This window comes from Trichechus manatus, unplaced genomic scaffold, assembly GCF_000243295.1.
Source record: "Trichechus manatus latirostris isolate Lorelei unplaced genomic scaffold, TriManLat1.0 scaffold00199, whole genome shotgun sequence".
In the NCBI taxonomy this organism is placed as follows: Eukaryota; Metazoa; Chordata; class Mammalia; order Sirenia; family Trichechidae; genus Trichechus; species Trichechus manatus.
This window is the reverse complement of record NW_004444135.1, coordinates 3,198,023-3,212,509: the sequence shown is the minus strand read 5'-3', so window position 1 is coordinate 3,212,509 and position 14,487 is coordinate 3,198,023. Positions and strand designations below refer to the sequence as shown.

General features: G+C 42.7%; 1 protein-coding gene across 1 annotated transcript in view; it reads left to right on the top strand.

Annotated features, from left to right (window-relative positions):
* Positions 1 to 14,265, top strand: part of ANKRD29 (ankyrin repeat domain 29) — a 67,216-nt gene extending 52,951 nt beyond the window's left edge. The window contains exons 8-11 of the mRNA XM_012558941.2: positions 7,801 to 7,899; positions 9,457 to 9,552; positions 11,844 to 11,942; positions 14,073 to 14,265. Of these exons, the coding sequence (XP_012414395.2) occupies positions 7,801 to 7,899; positions 9,457 to 9,552; positions 11,844 to 11,942; positions 14,073 to 14,156 (378 nt within the window). The 3' untranslated portion in view covers positions 14,157 to 14,265. The remainder of the gene's footprint in view (positions 1 to 7,800; positions 7,900 to 9,456; positions 9,553 to 11,843; positions 11,943 to 14,072) is intronic.
* The last annotated feature ends 222 nt before the right edge of the window (positions 14,266 to 14,487 follow it).

Genomic DNA, 14,487 nt, shown 5'->3' with positions numbered 1-14,487 from the left:
TGTTCATGAGGGATATTAGTCTGTAATTTTCTTTTTGTGTGTGGTGTCTTTTCCTGATTTTGGTATTGGGGTTATGCTGGTTTCATAGAATGAGTTTGGGAATATTCCATCCTTTTTTATGCTCTGAAATACCTTTAGTAGTAGTGGTGTTAACTCCTCTCTGAAAGTTTGGTAGAATTCTCCAGTGAAACCATCAAGGACAGAGCTTTTATTTTTGTTGGGAGTTTTTAAATTACCTTTTCAATCTCTTCTTTTGTTATCGGTTTATTTAGTTGTTCTACCTGTGTTTGTGTTAGGTAGGTAGTGAGTTTCCAGAAATTTGCCCATTTCTTCTAGGTTTTCAAATTTGTTAGAGTACAGTTTTTCTTAGTATTCTGTTACGATTCTTTTAATATCAATTGGGTACTGTTGTGAGATCACCCATCTCATTTCTTATATGGGTTATCTGCTTCCTCTCCTGTTTTTCTTTTGTCAGTTTGGCCAATGGTTTATCAGTTTTGTTGATCTTTTCAAAAAACCAGCTTTTGGTCTTGTTAACTCTTTCAATTGTTTTTCTATTCTCTATTTCATTTAATTCTGCTCTAATTCTTTTTATTTCCTTTCTTCTGGTACCCAAAGGCTTCTTTTGCTGCTCTCTTTCTGCTTGTTTGAATGGTAGGGTTAATGTTTTGATTTTGGCCCTTTCTTCTTTTTGGATGTGTGCATTTATTGCTATAAACGACCTCTGAGCACTGCTTTTGCTGTGTCCCAAAGGTTCTGGTAGGATGTGTTTTCATTCTAGTTTGATTCTGTGAATTTCTTTAGTTCTTCCTTAATTTCTTCTATAACCCAGTAGTTTTTGAGCAAGGTGTTATTCAGTTTCCAAGTGTCTGATTTTTTTTTTTTACTCGCTGTTTCTTTTATTGATTTCTACTTTTATGGCTTTATGGTCAGAAAAGATGCTTTGTAATATTTTGATGCGTTGGATCCTGTTAAGGCTTGCTTTGTGGCCTAATATGTGGTCTATTCTGGAGAATGTTCCAAGTGCATTGGAAAAGAAAGTATCCTTGGCTTCTGTCGGGTGAATTATTCGGTATTACGTCTGTGAGATCAAGTTGGCTGATTGTAGCATTTAGATCTTCTGTGTCTTTATTGAGCTTCTTTCTGGATGTGCTCTCCTTCACCAAAAGTGGTGTGTTGAAGTCTCCTACTACTATTGTGGAGCTGTCTCTCTTTTAAATGCTGTTATAGTTTGTTTTATGTATTTTGGAGCCCTGTCATTGAGTGCATAAATATTTATTACAGTTATGTTCTCCTGGTGTATTGACTCTTTAATCATTACATAGTGTCCTTCCTTATCCTTTGTGGTGGATTTTACTTTAAAGTCTATTTTGTCGGAGATTAAAATTGCCACTCCTGCTCTTTTTTGAGTGTTGTTTGCTTGATATATTTTTTTCCATCCTTTGAGTTTTAGTTTGTTTGTGTCTTTAAGGTGTATCTCTCGTAGGCAGCATATAGATGGGTTGTGTTTTTTTATCGTCTGCCACTCTCTGTCTCTTTATTGGTGCATTTAGTCCATTTATATTCAGCGTAATTATTGATAAGTATGAGTTTAGTGCTGTCATTTTGATGTCTTTTTTTGTGTGTTGTTCACAGTTTCTTTGTTCCACTTAATTTTCTGTGCTAAGTCATTTTTCTTTATGTATTTTGTTTTCATCTTTTTCATTGTTGTTGATTTTGTGTTTACTGAGTCTTTACATCTTTCTATTTTTTTATTTTGACTTGTAGGATTGTTAGTTTCCTTTGTTGTTATCTTAATATTTACCCCTGTTTTTCTAAGTTTATACCAGTCTTTTATTTTTTTATATTGCCTTGACTTCCTCTCCATATGAAAGATCTATGACTACATTTTTTAGTCTCTCTTTTTTGTTTTAATGTTGTCATCTTTTACATATTGATGTCTCTGTTTCCCTATTTTCAGTGTTTCAGCTTTGATTTATTTTTGTGATCTCCGTGTCTGGGTTGCTATGTGGTTGCTCTGTCCTGTGTTCTAGTCTTAGGTTGTTATCTGATGTTATTGATTTTCTAACCAGAGGACTACCTTTAGTATTTCTTGTAATTTTTGGTTTGGTTTTTGCAAATTCCCTACACTTCTGTTTATCTGGAAATGCCCTGCTTTCGCCATCGTATTTGAGAGACAGTTTTGCTGGATATATAAATCTTGGCTGGCAATTTTTTTCCTTCAAGGCTTTATGTATATCATCCCGTTGCCTTCTTGCCTCCGTGGTTTCTGCTGAGTAGTCCGAGCTTAGTCTTATTGACTCTCCTTTGTAAATGACTTTTTGTTTGTCCCTAGCCGCTCTTAAAATTCTTTTTCTTTGATTTTAGCTAGTTTGATTATAGTATGTCTTGGTGACTTTCTTTTGGGATCTATTTTATGTGGGGTTTGATGAGCATCTTGGATAGATATCTTCTCATCTTCCACAATATCAGGGAAGTTTTCTGTCAACAAATTTTCAACAATTCTCTCCGTATATTCTGTTATCCCCCTTGTTCTGGTACTTCAGTCACTCATAGGTTATTCCCCTTGATAGAGTCCCATGTAATTCTTAGAGTTTCTTCATTTTTTAAAATTCTTTTATCTTATTTTTCCTCAGATAAGTTGGTGTCAAGTGCTTTGTCTTCAGTCTTACTAGTTCTGCCTCCCATTGCCTCAGTTTTGCTCCTGTGACTTTCTGTTGAGTTGTCTAATTCTGAAATTTTATTGTTAATCCTGTGGATTTCTGATTGCTGTCTCTCTATGGATTCTTGCAACCTGTTAAATTTGTCATCATGCTCTTCTCTGATCTTAAGTTCTGCTATTGCTTTGTTGTGTGTTCCTTAGCATGTTCTGTGTTTTGCCTGATCTCCTTCCTGATAGCTTGAAGAGTTCTGTGTATTCATCTTTTGTATTCTGCCTCTGGTAATTCCTAAGAAGTTCACTTCCTCTGGAAAATTTCTTGATTCTTTGTTTTGGGAGCTTGCTGAAGCCATCATGGCCTGCCTCTTTATGTGATTTGATATTGACTATTGTCTCCGAGCCATCAATAAGTTACTATATTTATTTTATATTTGCTTACTGTGTCCTAGCTTCTTGTTTTTTTTGATATGCCCAAATAGGCTCTTCTTGTGAGCTAGTTTGATTATTGGTACCTTTGAAGCTCTAATGTCCTGTCACCAAGTGGTTAGATCTGTTACCAGGTATGTGAGCCCAGGAGTCTGTATGGATTCAGCTCAGGTGTCCAGGTAGTCAGTCACCAAGTGTGTGGTGCAGGCTCTCACCTATAGTCCTAGACAGGCAGGGGTGATTGGTGTAGGCACAGATATCTGGCTGCAGTAGGAGGTCACACGCTGAGCAAGGCAGGGGGCTGACGGCTGCCCCTGAATGTCTGGGAGGAAAGCGTGAGCTTGTTCCCTAGAGCGTGTAGGTGGGTGGGTTTTGCAGTTGAACTATGGGCACTCAATGCTGTTGGCTATAAAGACTGGGAGGCACCACTTATTCTTGGGCCCCTGTTGTGGATGGCTAGGTGGTATGGGTGGAGCCACCAGCCCTCAGGCCCCTGATGTGGGTAGGTGAAGACGCCACTTAATGGGCAGAACAGTGTCAAATGTCATGAACCTACCACTTCACCATATATTTGATACAGTTGAAGTTAGGCTTCAGGTATATACCCTGTTGTACTATGGTAATGAGGGCCTACTCTGTTGAAATGGGCCCACACAGGTCTATGCAGGAGTGAAAGACATTCAGAGTCTGTGAACCCTTTATGCCTGTGCCTAGGCAAAGGAGCTGTGTCTGCCCTGAGTTCCCTGCTTAGGGGAGCTGGCAGATTATTTACTCCTGTTTGTTAATTTATTCCTTCTCCAAGGCCGAGAGAATGGCTTAGGGCATGTGTCAGGTCCTACTTCCAGCCCAGGGAACTCAGCAATTACTGAAGCTGACCTGGGACCCTGTGCAGAGCAGGGAGTGGGCAGGTAAATGGGGGAGAGGTTTTTCCCAAAGAGGGTGTTTTTTGGTCTGGACAATAGGTCAGACGTACATACTTATATTTTGCCGATTGAGCACTGCTTTTCACTGGTTCTGGAGGCCCAAGTAGACTCTCTGCCACTCGGTCTCCCCCGGTGTAGAAAATGCCTCCCGAGTATCACTGCTTGCCTCACCGTGCACGCCAGCCAAACTTGCCTGAAGTGTGCTGGCTCCCTCTGGGTCAGGTCTGGCAACTCCTCGCTGCTTCTGAACCGTGCCTCCCTCCCCTTGCCGCTCAGTTCAGTTCCTCAACTTTGCCTTTGATGTTCAGGGCTCCTCGATTGTCATATATAATCAATTCACTTGTTTTTTGGGTCTTTGTTGTAAGAGGGACCACAGGAAGTGTCTGAATACTCCTCCATCTTGGCTGTGTCTCTCCATAGGGTTTTCAATGGCCAAGTTTTTGTAAGTGGATCACTAGTCCTTTTTTAGGCATTTCTGGGTAGACTCTAACCTCCACCTTTTTGATTAGCAGTCGAGCACTTTAACCGTTTGCACTACCACGTGACTCCACCATTTTGTAGATATCTAATATTAGCCAGTCCTTGTGCTTAACACTGTTATGTATGTTTTCTCATTCCATAATATCTCTGTGAAGCTAATATTTTTGTAGAAGAGGACACTGAGGCTCAGAGTGATTTGCCTAAGGTCTCACAGCCAGGAGGTAGTGACTACTTTTTCTGCCTACCATGACTATTCCAATTATGATGATAAATATTTGAGTAGTAGTAGTAGTATTGCTTTGAACAAATAATATTAATAATTGTTCCCCAAATAGCACCTCTCCAGCACTTTCCCACGTATTAGTGTCAATTAACATAATCTTACTAGTAACAACCAAGCCTTGAATGGCACATGGAGCAGGTGGCTGGCTGCCCTGCTGCTGTGGGCTTCCTTTCCCTACCTGCCCTCTCATAGAGATATCGACAAAGAATAAAATGAACCCAGAGTAGGCGAGCAGGGAGAAGTGGTCATTTCTGTAAAACACTGCACTACTTTAGGACTTTCTGGAGCCCAGACTACCTGTCCTGCTTCCATGTACCCCCACCCCACCTCCTGTGCTGTAGCCACCTGAATTCCTCACAATGCCTGAATGAGCCTGTCCAAGCCACGGTGACTCTGTTGTGCTCATCCTTCTACCAGGAATACACCTGGCAGAATCCACGTTATCCTTCAAGACCCATCTCAGGTATCATTCTACGTGGGAAGCCGACTCCGCAACTCCCCCACAGAAAATGACCCCTCACCTGGTTCGTCTTGTGCATCTTTGTCCATAATACCCTTATTGTAGCACCATATCCTACTGATACGCATCTGATCTCATGTCTTTTCTCCACTAGACTAAGTTCCTTTGAGAACAGAGACCATGTCTTGTGCCTAAGCACTCTGCCTGAGACTTGGAAAATGTTCAGTAATTGTTGGTTGGTTGAATGCATGAATAAATGATTGAATCCTGAATTGGGAGAATCATTAAATAACGAATGTGGAAGTGTATTGTATTCTAAACTAAAAGTACAAATTAAGGAACTGTTTATCATTGCTAATGATAAATAGGAAACCCTGGTGGCGCGGTGGTTCAGAGTTCGACTGCTAACCAAAAGGTCGGCAGTTCAGATCCACCAGGCGCTCCTTGGAAATCCTGTGGGACAGTTCTACTCTGTCCTGTAGGGTCATTATGAGTTGGAATCGACTCGATGGCAACAGGTTTGGTTTGGTTGGAATGATAGATAATATTCAGATTCAAGGTCTAACAGGTGCTTGGAAACATTATGAAGTAGGTGAAGGTTGTTTTCAGCCTTCCTCATCCTTTGTTTCATCATGTCTTGCCGTATCTCTTCCAAGACACCGAGGTGTTGATGTCCTCCAGCTCCTGATTGCCATCCTCTACCCCCCACTCAAACATCGTCCTACTCTGTCCCTTTGCCAGGACAGCAGTGGATAATAACCCTCTGCCTGCTGTTGTTAGTAGAATGGAATGGAAATTATACCCTGCAGCAGAAATGGAACTTTTTATTCTATAACTGAATCATCTTACTTACCTTCCAGCCCCCATTCCCACTGATGGGTAATTCAGTCTTATCTGGTGAAAACAATCCTTTGGGCCACATCATCTTCATTACCTCAGAGGTTAAGTTTAGTCTATTCTGGATTCTTCTCCCTCCTCTGTAAAGTGACCCAACTTGTCAGACTCTTACCCTGGCATTGGGGTGGGCTAGAGAGACAAATGGCTGGTCCTTACGCTGACTCTGCAGTCCCCAGGCATCCTCCACTGGTGCCCACAGAGACACACCTGGTCCCACCATCGTGCCAGCCCTGCCGTCATCTCTGGGCTTGAGGTCCTGACCCTCAGTGACCTTCTCTTCCCAACCCCAGGCTTACTGTAGGCTACTGTTTCCCTCAGCACTTGTGATTTCCCACATGCAGGCAGGATGCCTGGACATCCAGAGGCCGAGTGATATGGGTCATGAGGACTTGAGTTCGATCTCAGGTCCACTGGCCCAGGTGACCCCCATGATATTTCTCTTTTTTCTCTCGGGCACCATCTGAGAACTTAGCTTCTCTACAGGGCTTGCAGTTTTTCTGGGCTTCATCTCAAGAGGAGAAAATCCTTCCCCATCTGGAGTACCCTGCAATTTATTTGGATGTTTCTACCACCCCAAGCTTACTGTCCCCTTCCCAGATTCAACCCAGAGGGAGAGGAGAGCGCGGACACTCGCACTTGACCTCTGACTTCTCCCACCCTGTCTAGCTCATCCCCCCCCGCCCCCAGCACGAGAAGGGTTTTCATTTTCTGTTCTCTCAGGCAGGAACCACCCTATGCTCAAATCCTTTCCACCTGGAGCAGTACATCTCAGCCTCATGGCCCAGTATTAACAGAAAAATGGTTGTGGGGAAATAATACACAGGAAATATTACCAAAAATGCTTTAACTAGCTGATGTCATCACCTCCCAGAAGACACAGTATCACATTCCACGTAAAATTACTGTGAAGCCCTTAAACAATGGTGTGGATGTGGAGAATTTTGGACACCACAGTAGAGGAGTAGAAGACTTGTCTTTAGTCTCTGGCCCTCAGACCCCGCCTCAAAGGAAACTGCCCACCCCGCATGAAGGTCCCCACTAAGCAGGGTGTGTTGTGATGTGCATGTTACTGTGAGTGTGACTCACCAGCTAAGTAAACAAACTACAGAGTCTGAGGGAGAAATACAGGGTTCCGTGGAGCACCAGTCCTATAAAACACTCCGTGGTAAAAGAGTCTACCATAAAATGGCTGTTTTTATAAGCCAAAAGCTGAATATTGGCATTTACCCAAGTAGCCCTCCCGGTGCAAGATACCAGTCTGTATAGATCAGCTGGGATCCCTGGGTGGTGCACAGTTTACATGCTTGGCTGCCAACGGCAAGGTTGGTGGTTTGAGTCCACCCAGATGTGCCTTGGAAGAAAGGCCTGACAATCTGCTCCTGAAAAATCAGCCATTGAAAACCCTGTGGAGCATAGTTCTACTCTGACACACATGAGGTCACCATGAGTTGGAATCCACTTGACGGCAACTGTGGTTATAGATCAGTGAACAACACCCTCCTGTTTTATCAGTACCACCCACTGTCTGAATTACCTGGAAAATGTGTGATTGGTTGTCAAGGAGCCCTTTACCCAGATTTTAAGTTTCAGAAACTTGGTGTAAAGAAGGTCTGTATGAGTCAGGGGTCCAAGCCTCCATGTCACAGCGGGCCGCCCTGGCTTCTCCCCCTAGGACGGGACGGCACCACTGTGGATTGCATCGCAGATGGGCCACAGTGAGGTGGTGAGGGTGATGCTGCTGCGTGGAGCTGAGCGGGACGCAGCCCGGAACGTGAGTTTCCCAATGAAAGAGGTTCATCGTGTGGGCTCAAGGTTGAAAATGCACATAAAGAAGCTCCAGAATGTGACTCAGCTTAGAGATGCAGAGAAAGTGTGTCTCTGTGTTGTCTATAACTCACCTGGGTTTTCTCCCAACCTCTACCTGATATTTAGAAGGGAAACAAATAAATGTCCAATTCAGTTGAAACTTGGTGTGACCCAGTACTTTCAGCAAGTGCTGCACAGTCTCTAAGGAAAGAAAATGTTCAATTCCATAAAGATCCTCCTGCACCTAAGATAACTCCTGAGTGAACTGGAGATGGTGGAGACTTCCCTTCAGACCTGGGGGGAGGATCGGGAGATCTGGGGCTCAGGCTGCCCTGGACTGTGTTTCCCTAACTTCCACTGGTCCGTCCGGGCTGCATCTCCTGCTGGCCTCTGCTGCGAAGGTCTGCAGCTGGGCAGTGCAGGCGGAGTCTGTTGTTTTGGGCCAGGAAGTGCTCCCCGTTGTGCTCCTAGCTCCCCCAGCTGCAGACTCCTGCATCTCCTGCCACACCCTCCATCATCCCACTGTCCCCATCTAGCCTCTGGTGGTGTCACTGAATTCTGCCTCAGCAAGCCCTTTGCCTTGTAGGAACTGAGGGCAGCTTGGGGAGACTCTTCTGCCTGACCATATTCTGCTGTTCGGTTGTTTTTCACTGTGTGTGACCACTTTGTCCTAGTATTTCCCTCACTTCTCTGACCCGCCTGCCCCCTCTCCAAGTCTAAGCCCAGAAAAGGGAAATCAGAAGATACATTACCAACCTCCGCACTGTTCTCTCTCCCACTCTGTTTCTTCTGCCTGATTCCAGCCAAACAGTAATGGCCGGTGGCATGTCCCCTTGACTGGAGGGGACCTCTGCGAGCTAGGTCTTCCAGACACAGTGAGCAGTGTGTTACAGCGGATAAAAAGGAGTCTGGAAAGTCTCTTCTCAGGACAAAATCTGATGACACAGTTGAATATTAATTTTTTAATTTGTCCTTGCCTACTTTTAACAGATTTCAATCAGTACCCCTCAGCACACACACAGGAAAATAGGTAGCTTGGGCAGACTGGGGCAAGGTTGCATGCAAGGGAAGAAAAAAAGAAAAGGCACATTTAAAATTTTAAAAGAGTGAATACAGTTCAACATTAAATTATTAAAAACAGTTCAACAACTGATTTCTCCTGAGTCATGAACTGCAGGCTTAGAATGCCTCTTTAGTCTGTCAGTGTCCTAAAAATATGCTCTTGAAATTCCCCTTTTGCCTCACTCAGTGTTCTGAGGGACTGGAGGCTTATGAATTCCCAAATGGCAGGCTTCTAAGATAATATAAGCCACATATTTTGTCTGATATTTTTTCATGCAGAATTAACTACTTAATATGCTGTAAAATGCATCTAGATTAGGAGACATTGCAGGTCTGTGCTTTAGTTTATACGTCTTGCCTGGTTCTGACAGATATGCCCCCAGTTCACAACTACCGTCTGGCTCTCAGTCAGCACACACACACATTAATGATCAGCTTTTATCTTCCTCTCTCTGTTCAGGATGGCGCAACAGCGTTACTGAAAGCAGCCAACAAAGGGTACAGTGATGTTATAGAGGAGTTGCTTAAGTTCTCACCTACCCTTGGTATTTTGAAGGTAAGGCCTAAAGAGAAATTTTACCGATCTGCAAAAGAGAGAGGGTACAAACTAAGAGGTCCATAATTGGGGTCTGCAGTAGAATTTGGGTATGATTAACATGTTTAGTTGTAGTCTTGAAAGAACACACCTACAGCTTCTAGATTCTGGAGATCCATGTGAGAAATGAGAAGGTGGTAAAAGACTGAACCAGAGTCCGTCAGTACCGAGTTTTCCAGGAAGAATTAGACAGCAGGAATGAAATCACTAGGAATCCCTGGGTGGTGCAAACAGGTAATGGACTTGCTGCCAACCAAAAGGTTGGTGGTTTCAGTCTACTCAGAAGCACCTCAGAAGAGGAAGGCCTGGTGATCCGCTTCCAAAAACCAGCCATTGAAAACCCTATGGAGCACAGTTCTACTGTGACACACATGGGGTCTCCATGAGTCAGAATCGACTCCAGGGGAACTGGTTTGGTTTTGGTTTTTGTTTAATGAAATCGCTAAATTGGAAAGAAAGCTGTATTCATATCATTTGGAGGACTCATGAAATCAGCAAAGAGGAACAGACACTCGTAGTCCTTCTCTTCATTCTCTAGAGCACAGAACTAGTCTGCCTCATTACCTTCGATGAAGTAAAACAAACCTCAAACATCTATCTGGATGCTTCTTCCACAAAACAGAGCCCTGAAACTCTTCTCTAAGTTTTTATCATTTTGGATTAAAATAAAACTACAGTATATACCAGGGGTCGGCAAACTTTGTATAGGGCCAGAGAGTAAAGATTTTCGGCTTTGCAGGCCAGTCGCAATGACTCATCTCTGCCATTGTAGCGCTGAAGCAGCCATGGACAATGCCTAAGTGAGCCACCGTGGCTGCGTTCCAAGCAGACTTTACTTACGGACACTGTGTTTATGGAATTTCATATTTTCACATGTCCCAAAGTATTCTTTTAATTTTTTTTCAACCATTTAAAAATGTAAAAACAATTCTTAGCATGCAGGACATACAAAAACAGATGGCAGGCTAGATTTGGCCATAGTTTGCTAGTCCCTGATATATATTCTCCGGTTTTCTAAAACAGGATACCAAACCTGTTCTGAACTTGACACAGTCGCATTGAGCACTTTTTGGGCTGTGCCTCAGGGTCTGTTGATCTGAATAATGTCTACTTGGCTTTGAAAGACCCCAGGGAGGGTTTGGAGACAGTGTGTCTGCTGTTTTTATTTTTAAACTCCATTCTTGCTGTCAGCTAATACATAACTGCTGATGTCAGGGTACTGGCCTCTCTCCCCTGCCCCAGTAAGTGCTTCTAACCTTCCATGAGCTTGGAAACCAAAAAGCTGCACTTGTTAAAACTGTTTGTAAAGGAAGACTAAATAGTCTATGAGAGTAAACTCTATGAATAAAAGTAATGGGCTTTAGAAATGGACTTTGCAATATGTAGTTTCATTTCAAAGAGCCCTTTTTTTGGCTTGGTTTTTGATTTCTTGGCCATGTCACACATAGGTGAAATGGACAGGTTGGTGAGGTTGAGGTAAGTGAAATATTGCCAGATCAGTGAATTACTGTACATATTATAAAAGCAAAATGTAGAAAAATGCCAGTTTGCTGGAATTCTCCTCTGAGTGTGACATTTTACTCTGTTACAAAATCAGAGTTTTTTTTATTTTATTTTATTATAAATAGTTAATTTGGAAACCAAACTTGCATTTAGGTCCTATTCACGGACATATGTCCCCTCTGGAACAGGTGTCATGTCTACCCATTGTTCTTAGATTAGTTTTGTTATATTCTCTTACCCTCCCCACCCAGAATCTGGCTTTCTTATTTCAATAAATATTTGCGGTCAATTTCATAAAACCTCAGCAACCCATCCACTAAGCCATTCTGTGTTGAGAAATGTTCCAACTCAGAGATCATGGGATTTTTCTCACCTTGTGCACTCTTACTCATAAGCCCTGTAACTTCACGGTCACTCTCTTGGTACTTGCGTGAGCAGAGGAGTATCTGTAGCTGGGCTAACAGGCTGACCCGTTGGCTAGCCAGGCCTTCCTCCAGGCTTGCCAGAAATGGTTCCCCTAAAATACAGTGGCTGGATGTGTGTTCTTGAAGAGAAAGCAGATGTTTGGCACAGTGTTGTGTGTGGGTGTGCGTGTTTCCCACCACAAGTTCTAAAGTATTTAAGTATATAAGAGGAAAGATAAGGAAGAGTAAGGCTCTGACGTTAGTCTCATCACTCAGACTGGTTTATGATGTCTAAGTGCAGACATCTGTGAGCTCACTCCTAACCCAAGTTGTCTTTTCTCTTAGAATGGGACATCGGCGCTCCATGCAGCTGTGCTCAGCGGTAATATTAAAACAGTAGCTCTGCTCCTGGAAGCAGGGGCGGACCCAGCCCTGAGAAACAAGGTACCAGCTTTATGGTCTTTTAACTCCATTGAGCCCCTCTGCAAAGAGATAAGACCGTGTCTTCCTAAGCCAGGAATAAGCATCTCTCTGGCTCCAGTCACTATCTTCATAGTTACGTATAGTAATGGCGTGCAGGGTTGCTATATGTAGATTATTAGTGAGCAGTAGTACATTTGGACCCAGGGAATCATGGCAACAACAGTATCATCGGTGGTTTTTAGTTAATGGTGTCGCAGCATCCTCGATGGAGGGTGGGGGGAAGGAGACAGCAGTTGTGGAGACTAAGTGTTAGGAGTGTTTTATCATCAAAGAATACCCTAAAAATGTCAAAGTTTGGTAGTTTATCACCATCCCCTATAAATTGGCTGCTCATATCTTGAGAATTTCTTATGGCTACATGAGGAAACTGTTGCTTTTGTATTGTTAATAGGAATGCCCACCACTGTGACAAAACCAACCCACAGTTTTTGTAATTCTGTGGAGATGGAAGGATGCACAATAACAATAGAGAAAGGGATTGTCATTGTTCTTCCTCCTGTCCAACACCTGCTTGAGCAGTCAGATGTGCAGATTGCAGGAAGAGAGTAGCCTAGGAAACGTCTTGAGAAAACACACTAAACTACTAACTTTTTTTTTTTTTATATTTTATTGTGTTTTTTGGTGAAAGTTTACATAGCAGTTTAGGTTCCCATTCAACAGTTTCTACACTAATTATTTAGTGACGTTGGTTGCATTCTTTAATGATGCATGAACATTCTCATTACTCCCTTCTGGTTGTTCCATTTCCATTAATCTAATTTCCCTGCTCCCTTACATTCTCATGTTTGTTTTAAAGTAATTGTTGATCATTTGATCTCATAGGTGATTTTTTAAAGGAGCACAGTACTTACGGGTGATATTCATTATTTTGTGAGCCAATCTGTTATTTAGCTACAAGGTGACCTTAGGGTTAGTTTCAGTTCAAGGTTTCAAGAGTATCTCAGGGCAATAATCTCAGGGAGTCCTCCAGTCTCACCCAGTCCAGTAAGTCTGTTTTTTTTTTTTTAACAAGTTTGATGTTCTGTTCCACCTTTTTCTCCCATTTTATCAGGGTCCGTCTATCTTGGCCCTAATTAGAATGGTCAGTAGTGGTAGCTGGGCATCATCTAGTCTCAGAGTAGATGAAGCCCAGGTTTGTGTAGACTGTCCTGTAGGACTAGTTTCTTCCTAAACCACTAACTTTTGAAGGAGGAATTGGGATTGGCACCTGTTAATAGAGGGGAGGTGTGAAAAGCAACTTTCACATTATTCTATAACTGTTTACTCTGAATTTTCATAAGCATCTATTACTGTGTTAAATTTTTTAATAATAAAAACAAAAACATGTAGCATAATTGTCATGACATTTTAAAAAGAAACCATTAAGAAGTACCAGTTAAACAATATGACAAGGGTATCTTTCTTTCATTCCACTTAGCATGTAGAGTTATTATTTCCCCATTCCTGCCATTGAACAGCTTAAAGACATTTCTGATGATCTCTTCCTGAAGATATTTGGATTTGTTTTCAGTTAGCCGGCCTGGCTGTGTGATAAGCCAGTTGAAATCACAATTGTCCTCTTGTCTTTAGACCTTACACACAGACTTCCTAAAGAGATCAGTTTCTGTTGGTGAACTACCTGGTACTGAATTAAGGCAGGGGAACACGTTAGTACCCTTGTATTGAAAAACGCAGTTCCTTGTGTGTCTCCTGGAATCTCAGCAATAATGGTTATGAGTGATTTCCAGTGGGCAAAATGCTGGAATTTAGACCCTCCCTAAAACTGTAAATACACATGTGGGCTGCTCATGTTGGAGCATCATATTGCAGAAGCCCTTAGTGACCTCGGAATAGCTGCCAGGGAATCTCCCACCTGCCAACTTGTCCACCGTTGAAGCCAGCCACTTTGATGGTACTTCCAGAAATAAGGGTGCTGGGATTCCAGCAGCTTCCCAGGACTCTTCAGGGAGTATTCTTGGCCTTCATTTGCTCATTCAACAAACACTTATTGAACACCTACTAGACACCACATGCTGTGCTACATGCTGGTAATACACACAGGCTCTGTCCCCACTGCAGGAATTCACTAATACCTGTCTTTTCTTCTTTTAGGCCAATGAACTTCCAGCAGAACTGACCACAAATGAACGTATATTGCGTCTCCTCCGAAGTAAAGAAGCTCACAGGAAGAGCTAAGTTCCATATTTGATGGAAAGATAGAAACTTTAACCACATTGTCCAAAAAGAAACTGATTTTCAAATACTGTCAGAAATTGTTTTAAGAAAGAAGGTGCCCAGAATTCCCACCCTGAGAGAGAAGAGTTGCGCTTTGTGCTTTGAGTGGAGAACAAAACCGTTCTGGGCCCCTTTCCCTCATTTAACCATGGGCTTCTCACACTGGCCTGTAACTCAGCTCCAGTGGGGCCTGGCATGCTCATGGATTTCACAGAAACTTATTTTAACTATGCTAACTTGAGTCCCTCAGTTAAACTCTAAGATGGGCAAGGTTTTCAGCGCTAGGCAAGGA